Source organism: Lissotriton helveticus, chromosome 8, assembly GCF_964261635.1.
Source record: "Lissotriton helveticus chromosome 8, aLisHel1.1, whole genome shotgun sequence".
In the NCBI taxonomy this organism is placed as follows: Eukaryota; Metazoa; Chordata; class Amphibia; order Caudata; family Salamandridae; genus Lissotriton; species Lissotriton helveticus.
In genome coordinates, this window is record NC_136069.1 from 258,200,544 (window position 1) to 258,216,086 (window position 15,543).

The 15,543-nt window shown below is 45.5% G+C and overlaps 1 protein-coding gene across 2 annotated transcripts in view; it reads left to right on the forward strand.

The window, feature by feature from the left end:
• The window catches only part of DYNC2H1 (dynein cytoplasmic 2 heavy chain 1), a 1,763,151-nt gene that overhangs the window by 1,227,810 nt on the left and 519,798 nt on the right, over window positions 1-15,543 (forward strand). For both annotated transcript variants that reach the window (XM_078657019.1, XM_078657020.1), the window contains exon 66: window positions 105-268. In XM_078657019.1, the coding sequence (XP_078513145.1) occupies window positions 105-268 (164 nt within the window). The remainder of the gene's footprint in view (window positions 1-104; window positions 269-15,543) is intronic.

A 15,543-nucleotide genomic window follows, 5' to 3' on the forward strand; every position in this document is an offset into this window, starting at 1 on the left:
GGCTCTACAATTAGGTAGAGTATCCATCAGAAGACAGTGACTGCAGGTAGGTTAATTGTTCATTTGGATCTCTTTAATTATTTTGTGTTTTTGTGTTTTCACAGGTCCAAGATATGTTGTTCAAATTGGTGACAAAGTTATTGATTACAATGAAGATTTCCGCCTATTCCTAGCAACAAGACACCCACATCTCTACATTCCCCCTGATGCAGCTTCAATTGTTACAGAAGTAAACTTTACAACAACTCGAGCTGGGTTGCGTGGACAGGTGTGTGGTTCACATTTTACATGCAGCTGTATCATATGAATGTGTTAAGAAACAAAATAACTACTGAGACAATTGTTACCATGAAACTCATTGTTCCAAGGAAGCCTGGCCCTCTTGAAGGGTGATTGACTGCACAATTGTTGAAATACATTGACTCAAACAATTGACTAGTACAAAGTTAGAGAAAATTCTGAAGGAGATTAATATTTCAGTACTTTTTGGTCTGCCATAATACTCCACAGCAATATTTATCCCTAGCAGCAAATCATATTTGAACCTATATGTACATCAGGTGCCCAATACAGAACATCGGACGCTAGCAGGCAAATAATTGTGCTTCAGGAGAAACGCTTCTAGCATAAAGAGCAATATGTGTCAGATAGATTGTGCTGCACTTGAACTATGTTGCACAAAATCATTGGTTATTGTAAATAACAACTACTTTTAATACTTTGCTAGTTTTGTAATCCACATCACTGTTCTTCTTCCAGTTAATCCCATATCAAAATGTCTAATGCAAAAAACATTCTGCTGCAAAATTAATGGTATTCCTGGCCAGATTGCTGCTGTCAGATGTCAGAAAACGTTACCTATTCTCTGAATATGGCTCCAGAATTCCAGGGTGATGCTTTTAATGCTATACAATTCATTGTGTGCTGTGGCCTACCTAGGATGTCAGCACACTTGCAGTTCAGCCTGAAGTTACTGATCTTGCATGCTAAAGAGTTATGGGTTAAATTACTGTGCTCTGATGCCAGTGCCATGTTCCAGCATGCAAAGCATGCATTGCCCTCTCAGTATCTACACTGACTTAAGATGCATTCGTGTATTATGAGACAGTATTCACAGTGCACAGGTTTGTGAAGCACACAGTGCTTTGCCAATGTCCACATTACCACCTTAGGTCCTCATTACAAATGAGCCAATACATTTAGAATGTAACTCTGGTTAACCCACAGTTCATAATTGAGTTATGTGGTAAATATTGTCAAGTCAAATTTTATTATAGGGAAAATGTTCAATATTTACGAGGACATGCAGATTTTGGTGCATTAAGCACGGACATCTGCATGTTTTTCCCCAAATCTCATGGGAAGGAATAATTATTGCACCTGATAAATACCGAACACCTCAACTAATAATTGCCAACTCGTAATTAGGGCACTAATATGTAAAGCACACATTACCATGTCCTTGTCCACATTGCAGTGTCATGGAGTTTCTACATTACCTCAGTGCATTGAGAACCATGACGATGTTAGTATTCACATTTCCACCGTTACATGAATCACATTGAGCTTGGCAATGTCTCCCGGTATATAAAGCACAGCTTCCATGCCACCTTTATACATACACTAACATGTAAAGCACTATTGGTATACTACTTTCTTTATTTCCCAATATACAAAAAACATTTAAAGTCTGGAGGGGATCGACGGATAGGGGCAAGTTTGGTTGAGGCTTCACCATCATCCATTTTCCCACAATATTCCACAGCGGGGCATGTTGCCCCATGCTGGAATATGTCGTCCTTTGTATCTTTCTGCCACCCACCTAGAAGAGTGCTACAGCATGTGTACATGTACCCTAGAGAAAGCAACACCGCTGAACCGGTATCTTTCTATTCGGCTATATAAAAAATGGGGATTCTTGAAGAGAATAAAAGGATAAAAAGTAGATTACTTCCCTTTCTCTAGTGGCCCTTCCTACCCTGACATATATATATATATATATATATATATATATATATATATATATATATATATATATATATATATATAATTCAATTAACCTTAAAATATTTTTGTAGTGAGAAGCTGATGAATTATAAAAAGCTACATTTTTGTTAAAAACTATTCATTAATCACAATGAATTCCCAAAAATATGTGATAATTTAAGTTCTATTTGAGAAAAATGGCGCATTTACATCCTTATCTTAACAAACATATACACTTTGTCAGATAACAAAGCACAACTATCATATACCACAGTCTTATTTAATATAAATTCTCTTATACTGACTACAACACTCTTCATGACATGACTGCCCGCATGTGTTTAGTGATTTTGAAGTCCCATTTCCTCAGGGCTCTAAAGTCATCTGAGGTACAATCAAATCATCTGAATCTTCTTAGCAGTCCCCCCAAACTTTCTCCATAAATTCCGAAGGGCATTTACTATGTAGCTAATCTTTCTGATACAGGGCAGATACTGTGATTCATTAATTAGTTGAACAACCGTTATCAAATCTTTTAATCTCCACCCATACCTAATGTGTCCACTTCATGTTTCCACTATTTAACAATTAAACGTATGGTAGGGCCTTCGTTGATCAGGAAGGACAGCGAACCTTCGAGCTTGTGTTATGAACAACACCCCTGGGGTTTTGCAAGCTGTTTTCTCAATGTGCATTTTTATAAACCCATTGATGGGGCATGATTTTGGTCAATGGGGGATCCATGGAAGGATGAATGAGATAGAATTGTTTGAGGCTTTACTTTTGGCCAGTTGTCATCATATTCTGCACGGGGCAAGCAACAATCCCATGCTAAAGCACATCTGAATCTTGCAGCCACTGACTTATTAAGCTGCTCTCCTGTGTATTTGCTCATGCATCAGAAAGAAACTCAATTTAACATGTATATTTTTTGTTTTGGCCTGGATTCTGTTTCGTGTCTGCAGTGGTTGGCTCAGTGAAAGCAGTGTGGCGCTCATCTACCAAAAGTTAGTGTCTAGAGTGTAGTAGACCAGGATGGGCATGAGCTGAGGAAAAACTATTCTAGAGCTGCTTTTAGGTCTAGCTAGGCCAACCCATTTGGACCTAAAAGTATTCTTTAAGCTCTCAGCCTCTCACAGGATCTTAGTTATTCCTCTTGCAAAGTCCAACTATAGACCTTTTACGAGATGTTAGACTATATCAGGGTTTTTGGCTAATTGTTTCATATATACATTATTGTATTAGTGTTTATATAGCGGGTACTTACCTGGGGAGCAGTGAGTTCAATAATTATTGGATTAATTTAGGATGAGTACATGATTTTGGATGTCACAATGGTTAGTGTTACAAATGCTGTTGAGCTGCACTACTTTTACAGTGAAGTTTATGGCACTGCAATGTTATTCATGATCTGATTGTGGATATGCAAGTTCTCCAGTATTACATCTTTCATAGATTCACATGCTTGTATCTTCCCCGTCGTCATGGTGGGAGTCTTACGGTAACAGAATGACCAAAGCAGTATCATAGAGAAGAAAACTGCATAGAAAAGCCTCTATGGACTGTAGTATTTGGTAACCAGACCTCCTCATTGTTTGGTCCAAAAGTCAGCCAATCAGCATTACTGCCCTGCCCTCACACTCCCCAGCAGACACTTCCTGCCTCAGATTTCCAACCGCCTTCGTGTGAGAAAGGAGTCTCCCTGAGCTCTACTCAGTTTGCTGTTCCAGTGTGAACTATTGACCTTTGGTTTTTCAACTATATTATCTTCTGGATTAAGGTATTGTGTGTACCTATTTCTTGTATAATGGCTGAACGCTCGAAAAAGAGGCTTTTCAGGCCTTGCAGATCCTGTGGAAAGGCTAGGCTTTTCTCTGAAGACCCTCACAAGGACTGCTTATACTGTCTCCATCCAAAGCATGTGGCTAAGGATTGTAAATATTGTAGAACCTTCTCTGCTAAAACTCTGAGGGACAGAGAGGCTCGTCTGCTGTTGTGGCTTCAGAAAAAGAAGGCCGCATCAGATTCAGATTCTGGTGAGGAGTCTACTACTTTAACGCCTAAGAAGAGAAAGGCCTCACATTCTGAGGAAATGGTGGAGTTTAAGAAGCCTATATCTAAGGTGAAGGAGGCCTCATCTCTCCCTCCTACTCCCATCAAGAAGTCGTCAGGTCAGAAGGGCCTGCTCCGTCAACCAGTTCCCTGGTTTCTGCTGTAAAATCTGTGGCAAAGACTTCAGCTCCGTTGACGACTTCACCGTCGACGACGACTATTTCGACGACGACAGCTGCGTCGACGACGGGAGCTAAGACCGTGTCGACGACGACTACGTCGACGAGTCTGATCATACAGCCGACGAAGAAACCGTCCACGACGAAATCGGTGTCGAAGTCGTCAACGACCCCGTCGACGACGGTCCCGTCGACGATGGCTTTAGTGACGTCGGATCCGTCGACGATGACTTCGTCGACGACGACTCCGTCGATGACGAGTGTAATTTCAACGGCAACGGCGTTTAAATCACCGCAATTGAAGACTTTGATATCCCCTCGTTCATTTCAGTCGTCGAGAGGTTCGGCGACCATAAGCAAATCTGCAGAATTCACGTCGTGGACGCAGATTTCGCCTCTACCCCCATCTTCTTTGCTGGAGCAGGATTCAGAAGGAGAGGAGTCGTCTGGAGTGGTCTATAGTCCTTCGCAACTTAAAATAAAGAGCCAGGACACAGATGATGAGGAGGTGTTTTCCTTTAAGGAAAGAGCTCAGTCTCAATCTGCAAGATACGAATCTTTCCAGGAGACTTGTGACTATGCTGAGGAAGATGAGCAGCAGGAAGAGTCGCAAGAGGAGTCGCGAGAAGAGTCAGTCTCCATTCCTACAGCTTTGGTTTCTGACCTGAGGTTCATGATTAACGACTATTATCGTCGTTTCCCAGAGGCGAATAAGCCTACACCATCTACGCCAGCTCCTGCAACACAGCCTCCGAGAACCCATTCTACTCCTCACACGCTGTCTGTGAGGTCACCTCCAGTGGTCACGATCAGGGATGACCTAACGGACACTGACGTTGATGAGCAACCGGAGGAAGGTGAAATCCTTCAAGATTCTGCGGGAGGTCAGGAATGGCATGAGTTCATTTTGCCGTCGCATCCGTCACCTACTCCACCGCCAACCACTTCTCCTCCACAAGATATCGGAGGTTTCCATGACATTATGGAAAAAACAGCCTAGAGATTTGACCTGGAGATGGAGGTCAAAGAAACTGAATGTTTCTTATATGATTTCAAAGATGACGCCAGAAAGTCTGCTCGCTCAATCCCGATCATCCCTTACCTTTGGGAAAAGGGACTAAAAATTTTGAAGACACCGGCCTCCATCACAGTTTCGGTTCCTAGAATCGAAAAGAAGTATAGAGCACCAGAGTCTTCTCCGGCCTGCCTGATAGGACACCCGAGACCGGAGTCGGTGGTGACACAAGCGGCTCAGAGGAATTCTAAGAACCCAGTGGCTACTTCAATGGTGCCGCCAGACAAAGAGGGACGGAGGATGGATGGAGCAGTGAAGAGGTTTGCGGTCATGGCAGCCTCTACCATTAAAGCGGCCAATGCGATGGCCTTGATTAGCCGTTTTAACAGGCAAATGTGGTCGGATTTGGCACCCATTATGGCTGCACTCCCAGAGGATAAAAAAGAGGAAGCAGCTGCTATTTTCCGTGATGGGGCAAAGTCGGCCGCGGAATCCATTGATGTTGCCATGGATGTTTCTTCTATGGCCTTCAGACAGATGGCAGGAGTGTAGTAATCAGGGTTCCCAAGGCCTACATGCACCGAAGATAACCCACTTACACTCAAGAACTGTTGGCACGGAAACTGTAAAAGGCAAAGAACAGGTTTATTAAGACCCCATGGGGTGGTGGTACACTCAAACAGCACCCTTCGGTAATGCAAGAGGTATCACACCGAACACCGGTGTGACCCCGATTTATATACAGTTTTGGGGCAATAAAAGGTAGGCGGCACAAGTTAGGACACATTTATATACATATATGGTCATGTTTTGGAACGCTGCCAGCTCATTGGAGGGGGCACAACTCCGCTGGTCAGTTTGGCGCACATTCCTGAAGGCTTACTGGTCAGTTTGGACTGCGCATGTGCAAGCTTGACCAGTACTAACAATAGCCTGTTGCTGGGCAGACTGAAGTGGTCAGTGGAACGGACAACGGACTAAAGGGGCACGCCGGCCACGAGGCCGCTTATGGTCTAAGATGGCCGCCGCAACATTCAAAATGGCGTTTTCATACATAGCCAAGTTAAGGAAGACAGCGTGTAGTTTCAGCTAATCGCTAACGCGGCCATGCCAATTACGACAGACGACCCTTTTAGCGTTTAGCTGAATCTACCTCATAGTGAACATAATCAGGATGTTCGTCCTCGATGTCTATTAACATTATTTGTGTTACTTCCTTATGAAGCATCATTTTGTCATGAGCAAGAGCTCGTCTTGATGGTATGCAAGCTGATAGACACATAGAACATAAGGCTGGGCCACATTGAATACATAGGCATATGAAAAACATTGCTCCCACGATTATACATAGAATCGTCAACAGTTTCCAGCCCCAGGTAGCAAGCATGGACCAGAACCATCCTGAAAGTGTCCAAGTTCCATTGTCCGGATGTATCTCAGCTGCGATCTTGTGGAGCTTGGATATGGCATCATAAACAGATGGAGAATTGTCCGGAATGTATACGCAGCAGCTGCTTCCGATGATTCTACATGCCCCCCCACGATCGGCCAGAACTACATCCAACACCATCCTATTTTAGAGCGTAACAATTCTAGAAATCTGTAGTTCTTCAGTGATGTTTCCCAAGGCACTGGCAGTGTCATTCGCTACAGCCTCAACAACACGTGTCAGTCGTCTTATTTTCCGGCTGTTCAGTGCAGCCCCCACGAAGGAAAATAGTCCCAAATTGAAGTCCACATACTGTTGCAAAGCAGTATCGGTTTGGTCTATGTCATCCAAAACAACAGTCCGTTTAACCCTATTCAGGACGAAATCATGATACAAAGTATAATCATTGTGATACATTGGTGGGGCAATGAATACAGGAGGTAGCACAAACGATACATAGCAAGTGCCCAACCATCCCAATGGAAGCTGATGGTAACCCTTCGTTCCACAAATGAAGTACGTGTTTCGTGATGCTACAAATGAGATGCCATTCGGACTATCAAAAGTAAGGGTAGTGTTACATTCGCTTTTCCCCACTGCAATCGAACCCTTATTCCTAATACACAAATCGGCTTTAGTGGCAATAACATTAATAACATGTGCGCTGGATACATTTACATTTCTCTGGTTGCTGTACACACGTGGGGCAGACATATTATCAGGCCTGTACTCCTCCCATTCAAATCGAGTACCCTCAGCCCGCGGAAACCCATCCTTGTCATGGGTGCATACTTTGTTCAAACGGAAAAGCACCCCCCCTTTGGTTGGCCATCTCAAGGTAAAGAGGAGGGTGTACCAGGCGTTACATGATCCATTGTGCGAAAACGGGAGTGGAATGAGTGGGGTGCCCCCTCTTTTCTGGTGCCCTGGCAACATCCCACACACCCAGCAATTTGAGGTATTAGTCATATTATGTGTGTGATGAAGAATCTGAATAAAACTATTATTCAGATAGGTTTGCCGATGTCGTTCTTCGTGATAGGGTAATGTAAAGTGAAAATGTTCAGATGGAGCCGGGGTAGTCGGCAGCAAATGTTCACGTACAGGCACCACAAGTTCAACTACCCAGGCTATTACAGCTATCACCACAATAGTCAGAACAAAGAGAAAGGCACCCAATATTCGTTTATCTCGTGATGCCGTTGATTCCATAGTTCAGGAATACTCGTGCAAAAACCTCAAATAGCACAAATTGTTCACAGAGCCTCAGATACACGTACGTGTATACCTAAAAAAAGAAAAATGCGGTGCTGAACTCCGAGGTAGCCGTTGTTTTCTTCTCCGGGCCAAGACGGGTGTCGCTACACTGGCAGAACTGATCCCCCCCCCTTGGAATTCCCGGTTTCCGTTTCATAACCCTGGAGCGGTAACCAACCAGTCATTAAAAATACAAAAAATCTTCTTATCGAGGACGCAAGTTGTAGCGCTCTCGTCCGGCAACCGCGTGGTCCGGGAAGGCTCCCTCAACTTCGGCCGACGTCACAGCTGGGCTCTTTTCTTTCTCCAAAATCTCCTTGTAGTCGGTCAGCACAGCAGGGGTCACCAGGTCCGGAGAGACATGGCGGCAATGTGTCGAATGCACCCACCGCTTCCTGTTGGTCACTCGTACAGCTGTTCGGGTTGCAAGGAGGACCTGTTCGGGGCCTTTCCACCTGGGCTCCAAACTACTTGCTCTCTCAAACGACCGAATCATGACGTGATCCCCAGGACGGAGATCATGGCCCTCTCCAGTAGAGTTGTCAGGGAGCGCTTCTCGAACCTGTTGATGAATAGAGAGTAAATCATTTGTTAATCGTGCCAAATAGTGGTTCATCATAACACAAGGCACATCATGTATTAATCGCGGCTTAGGCACCCCCCAGATATTCATGGGGCGCCCAAACACCACCTCATAGGGGGTAAGGCCAGTTCGTGAATGGGGTACTGATCTAAGAGAGAGCAGTGCTAGCGGCAAAGCGTCTGGCCACTTCAACGATGTAGATGCCACAATTTTGGCCAGCTTAAGTTTCAACGTAGCATTGTACCGCTCAACCAGACCTGCCGACTGCGGGTGGAATACAGCGTGGAACTTCTGCTGAATCCCTAACCCCTTCAGTACATACTCCACAATCTTTCCGACAAAATGAGGCCCATTATCGCTCCACAGAAATTTGCAAACTCCAAAGCGAGGAAAGAATTCCTTAAGCAACACCTTGGCTGTTGTCAAAGCCGTATTGTCTTTCGTGGGGAAGGCCTCAACCCATTTACTAAAGGCACATACCACCACTAGGACATACTTCAGGTTGTTGCAGCGCTCGAGTTGGATGTAATCCATTTGGAGTACCTCAAATGGTGCAGTAGGTGGAACGAACCCTCCTTTCGGAGTATGGGTCCCTTTTCCGGGATTGTGTTGTAAACAAACCAGGCAGGTCTGCACTACTCTCTTCGCAGTATTAGCGATCTCAGGATGTTCCCAAGCTCGTGTTAACAGCCGAGTAATTGCAAGAGCTCCGACATGCGCCAGTCCATGTGTCATCTGGACCATCGCCTGCAAGTAAGCCGCAGGCAATTTCCATTTCTCCATGTCTTTGCTTCTCCAACAACCCTCGTCATCTAGTACCCCATCTGCTGCCCATGCCGCAAGTTCAGATTCAGTAGCTGATTTTTGAATGTCCAATATTTCTGCTCTAGCATCACTCCATCGCTCAGCCTGCGATTGTATCACATACATGGGGGAGCTAGTTCGGGACATAGCCGTTTGTCTAGCTATGCTATCTGCAAAGGCATTTCCTTGGCCCACTTTATCCGTGATCCTTTTATGAGCACTGCATTTTACTATCGCTACTTTCTTTGGGCCAAGCAACGCATTTAGGAGATCACGCACTAGCTCTCCGTGCATAATGTGTTCTCCATGTGATGTCAGAAACCCACGCTCCCTCCAGAGTAGCCCGAAGTCATGTGCTACTCCGAAGGCGTACCGGCTGTCTGTGTATATGTTCACACATAGGCCAGCACTCAATTCGCAGGCTCTTGTCAAAGCTATCAGCTCTGCTGCCTGAGCCGATTTCTGTGGTATCCTAGCTGTTTCTACCACTGTCTTAAGTGTCGTGATCGCATAAGCTGCGGAAGTCGTGCCATCTGGCAGCCTTAAACACGATCCATCAACCCACAGTTCCCCATCCGCATCTGGAAGTGGCGCATCCTGTAAGTCAACACGACCCTTTGTCTGTTCCTCGGTCAGGAAAACACAATCATGATGTTTTTCTTCCTGACCCTCCTCGGCCGGATAGGGCAATAAAGTGGCAGGGTTCAGGGTAGCGCATCTTTTTAGTGTAATATGTGGCGCCAAAAGTGTCAGCTCGTATCCCGTTAGCCGTGCACTCGTGAGGTATTGGGTCTTTGTTTGGTTTAGCAGAGCATCTACTGCGTGAGGAACTAACACCAGCAGCTTATGTGATAACACTATTCCCTCACTCTGTCGTATGGCCACTGCCGTTGCTGCTACCGCTCGAAAACACCCAGGCAACCCTCGTGCTACAGGATCCAAAATGGCAGAGAAGTATGCACATGGTCTCTGCTTATCCCCGTGTAGTTGCACTAACACTGACAACGCGCACCCATCATTCTCGTGCACGTACAATGTGAAAAGTTTCGTGTAGTCTGGTGTGCCTAACACGGGTGCAGAACAAAGGGCCTGTCTCAACTGTTCAAAAGCCTTCTGACAATCATCTGTCCATTCTAGAGGCATTGGTGTAGCTTTGGACAATAATGCTAGCAAGGGTTTTATGATGTGTGAAAAACCCATAATCCACTGTCTACAAAAAGACGTCAATCCTATGAAGGCACGTACATCTCTCTGCGTGCGGGGGACTGGTGTATCTAAAATTGCTTGAATTCGATCAGATGTTAATGCACGCCCCTCCTTAGACAACAGATGACCGAGGTAGGTCACCTGAGGTCTACAGTATTGTAGTTTCTTTTTCGAAACCTTATGGTTGGTTTGTGCCAAAAAGGAAAGCAACGCAAGTGTACTTTCCTCACATTGTGCATAAGTGTCGGTTTGTGCCAAAAAGGAAAGCAACGCAAGTGTACTTTCCTCACATTGTGCATAAGTGTCAGCAGCAAGCAGAAGGTCATCCACGTACTGGATGAGAGCAACGCCAGACTGCAATTTAAACGAATCTAGCTGCCTTTTCAAAGCCTGGCTGTAGATGCTAGGGCTTTCAGTATAACCTTGAGGAACACGACAAAATCTATACGATTTATTATTTAACGTGAAGCCAAACAAGTATCTGCTATCAGAATGAACAGGAATGGAAAAGAACGCATTCTTTAAATCAATTACGCTAAACGTGGTGGCCGTGGGTGGGACCAGCGTAAGCAGAGTCGTAATATCGGACACCACCGGGTATTGGGGAATGACAATTTTATTGATCTCTCGCAAGTCAATAATAAAGCGATAGACTTTGTCGTCAGTATCTCGTTTAAGGATCGGAAGAATAGGACTGTTGCAAACATTATAAGGGACCTCCTCCACAACCCCTGCAGAAATCAAATCCTGAACAATATGTGTCAATGCAAGTTCACCTTCTCTCGAGATCTTATACTGTGGTACTCGTGGTAGAGGGGCCCCCTCCTTAACAGTAATGTGTATTGGTGGAATACGCATTTCTCCCACATCCGTATCTGAGGTCGCCCATAACGTATGCGGCAGAGAGGCCAAGGCTGGAATATCTGAGATGGCGTAAAACCTGTCGGGGTCAGGATAATTGTCATTCAGGATAACCCTCACTCCCTCAGGAGCGCAACGTATCGTTGCTCGAAAATATTTAAGCAAATCAATACCCAGGATATTATCTGGTGTATGGGGTGATAACAAAAATTGACCAAAACTAAAGTATTTGTCAAGACATAGTGCAAGGGGCTTGGACAATGGGCTGGGGGAGGGTGTGCCATCAAACCCTACACATGTAATCATTTCGCCAGACAGGGGAGCCCTCGGAACCAAGTTTTTCGACAAAGCGCTACGTGTAGCTCCTGTGTCAACTAGAAATTGATCAGTAGAACCCAGAATACCCGCTGTTACATATGGACCCTGCTGATCTACCGGCACTTCAACTGATTCCTTACCCCATCCTACGCAGTCCTATGCATGCACATAATCCTGATGCTCCACATTCTCACCCTCCGAAATCTGATATTGATTCCGCCTATCAAACGTGTTACGTTCATCCTGGCCACGGCCCCTCTCCTCAACCCTTCCACGATCACTTCCGCCACCTCTCACTCCCGCATAACCTCCTCTCGACCTTCCGCCTCCTCGACCACGCTGACTACGCTGTTCGCGAAGTACCGGACAATCTTCGGCCCAATGCCCAAACTCCTTACAATAAGCGCACTGATCCCCCGCTATGTCCGTACGACCATACGACGTATTTCCTTCACCTCGTCTACCTCTATCATTCCCTCTACCCTGTGTTCCCCGAACCTGCGCCAACATCACCTTCGTTTTCAGTTCCTTCGCCTTTTTCTCTACACTTTCTTTAGCCTCCAATTCCTGCCGCTCATAGTACTGAGCCATAGTTAACAAAGACGCTGGGGTCGCCGTGGCCCAGGAACTTTCACTCGACTTCAATCGTTTTGCAATCTCCGGTAGGAGATTAGCCACATACTTATCTACAAACAGATGTCGACCCGTATCGTCTGTTAAAGATTGACCACTGTAATCATGGAATGCCTCCTCAAAACGTGTAAAGAAATCTGAAACCGTTTCATCGGGTTTCTGTTTACACGACGTTAGCATAGTCCAATCGATCTTTTTAGAGGGAACAAGCGTCTTTAATTTAATCAAAATAGCTGCCGGAAGATCTAGAATTAACTGACAAGGCTTACATGCCGGTTCCCTATCTAAATCGGCAGCATTTATTTCTTTCCATGTGCCCCCCAATATTGTTTCATCATTATTTTTACGAATCTGCCTCCACATATCAGGTGGTAAAATTAACCCAAAGAACAAATCTATATCCACAAGAGTCATCACACAAGACGAAATAGCCCCTTCCACCCCTTCATAAAATGCCGCCGGATTTTTTCGAAGATCAGGTAGAGAATTTTTCAATGCCATAACATCTGCTCTATTCCAAGGCGTGTATACCCAATTATATACAAAATACCCTTTCGCATCCTTTGACGATTTATCATCATCTGTACCTTCCCCTTTGGGTGGAACATACAAGGGCGCGGCTTCACGCATAGGCATAACATGCAACGCAGAACTCTTATCTGAACCCCGGAGAGAACACTCCTTAATCTGCTCATCAGGCGCCGATTCGGCCTCCTTTTGCCTCCTTTTCCGCTCCTCCCGTAATCTGGTCGTTTCATCTCGCAATTGGATCAATTGCTTGAATAGGTCATCGACATCTGCAAGATCAAATAAACCTTTATCCAAATTCTCACGATGCACTGACAAAGCTTTAGGTTCTAACGTATCTGAAAGATCACGATACGCGGCAACAACTTCATCCGCCAAACTAGACAAAAAGTACATTAATTCAAGTTCCGACCATTTACCCCTCTCTGCAATCACCTCAGACTGAGAAACACAGTTCTTATTCACTTTACGAGCCCAACTACGTAAATGTGCGGACCTCTCCGCAGTAAACCTGAGAGCGGATACACCTTTCTTTTCCGACTTATCCTGCCCATCATCTCCCGGGTCTTCAGCTGGAGCCGTCGGCGAAACGTACGGAGGCGGTGACCGATCTAGCAATGAAAAATCATCAAATTCATTATTAAGGACAGGATAAAGCGGTCGGCGAATAGGAAATTGACCAGTCGTTTGCAATTTACGTTCCCGTTCCTCCCTCTCTTTCTTCTCCTGAGCCTCCTTTTCCTCAAGCTGCAAAGCCTTATCCCGAGCAGCCTTGCGCTGCTCTTTGTCCGCCAAGGCAACTTCACGCTTCATACGCTCACGCACCGCTTTCTCCCACATTCGCACACAATCAAACATGTTTTGTCTAGACCTGCGTTGAAACAAACATTGCTCTACAAACTGTACTTTACGTAAATCGAATGACCCATGTAGAGGCCATTGCAATTCAGGATCGGCCTTTGTGTACTTATGCCATAATTTACTGTACATAATAGGGGGAAGGCCAAGTTTGATGTACATCTCGCGATTTGGTGTTCCCTCTGGGGGAGCCGGCTGTGCTTCCGCTAACCTAATTGTGGTACCCTCTCCAAGACAGCACATCCCTCGGAGTGTGCTAAAAACAGGCATGTTCAAAAAGTATCACGAAAGCATGACACCGTACAAAATGGCACTTACAGTACTTCACACAACTGTGCCGCTCAGAGGAAAAAAACAAAGTTAGAGAAACATCTCTACATGCCTGCCTATGTGAAGTGCACTACACATATAAGTTCAAAGATCACAAATTCACAAACGTTAGCTAACTCAAGTCAAATCACAGATCGTAGGACTTCGGCAAGCGCCCGAGGACTACCTTACCGAACACAAATCATAGAACTTCAGTAAGCGTCCGAAGACTACCTTACCGAACACAACTCTTACCCAAATTCTCAAATGTCCAGATTCCAACTGCCAAGGTCTTGTGATCAAATCAGCCAAACGGCACTTTCCCGGCAACACAGACGATCGAAAACTCAGTCGGGGACCGGCGCCACCTGGAAGGTCAGATCGGAAGGAAAGGAAGAAACACCGTGGGAGCCAAGACTCGGGTCACTCGTGGCAGCGCGCGTCCATGGCGAGTTTCCAAGCCTTCGTCACGACCTCTCCTTCGGGCATCCGAGTCACCGATGAGTCCCTTCGTGGTCGCCAATTTGTAGTAATCAGGGTTCCCAAGGCCTACATGCACCGAAGATAACCCACTTACACTCAAGAACTGTTGGCACGGAAACTGTAAAAGGCAAAGAACAGGTTTATTAAGACCCCATGGGGTGGTGGTACACTCAAACAGCACCCTTCGGTAATGCAAGAGGTATCACACCGAACACCGGTGTGACCCCGATTTATATACAGTTTTGGGGCAATAAAAGGTAGGCGGCACAAGTTAGGACACATTTATATACATATATGGTCATGTTTTGGAACGCTGCCAGCTCATTGGAGGGGGCACAACTCCGCTGGTCAGTTTGGCGCACATTCCTGAAGGCTTACTGGTCAGTTTGGACTGCGCATGTGCAAGCTTGACCAGTACTAACAATAGCCTGTTGCTGGGCAGACTGAAGTGGTCAGTGGAACGGACAACGGACTAAAGGGGCACGCCGGCCACGAGGCCGCTTATGGTCTAAGATGGCCGCCGCAACATTCAAAATGGCGTTTTCATACATAGCCAAGTTAAGGAAGACAGCGTGTAGTTTCAGCTAATCGCTAACGCGGCCATGCCAATTACGACAGGAGCAGTTTCTCTCCGAAGACAGGGTTGGCTGAAGGCTACATCCTTTCGTCCGGAGGTGCAGGCGAAGATTGTCGACATGGCATTCGATGGCGAAAATCTCTTTGGCAAACATGTTGATGAGGCGCTGCAGGGCATCAAGTCAGATACGGACACTGCTAGGACGCTAGGATCCCTTCAACAAGGAAGGTTCCAGTCCTTTCTTAAAAGAGGTGCAAGGGGCCAGTTTAATCAGAGATCTTCATTTCCATCCAACAGATATCAGCCTTATAACCAGCAGGAATATAAGCAATACAATACAGGCAATCAATATAGGCCTACAAAATACCTCTTTCCAACAGCAATCCAGAGGCAAGTTGTAGGAGAGTGGGGTCTGCAAGCAATCCTATGGTCACCCCAGATTTTTTGCTTTTTGCTTCACTGGTT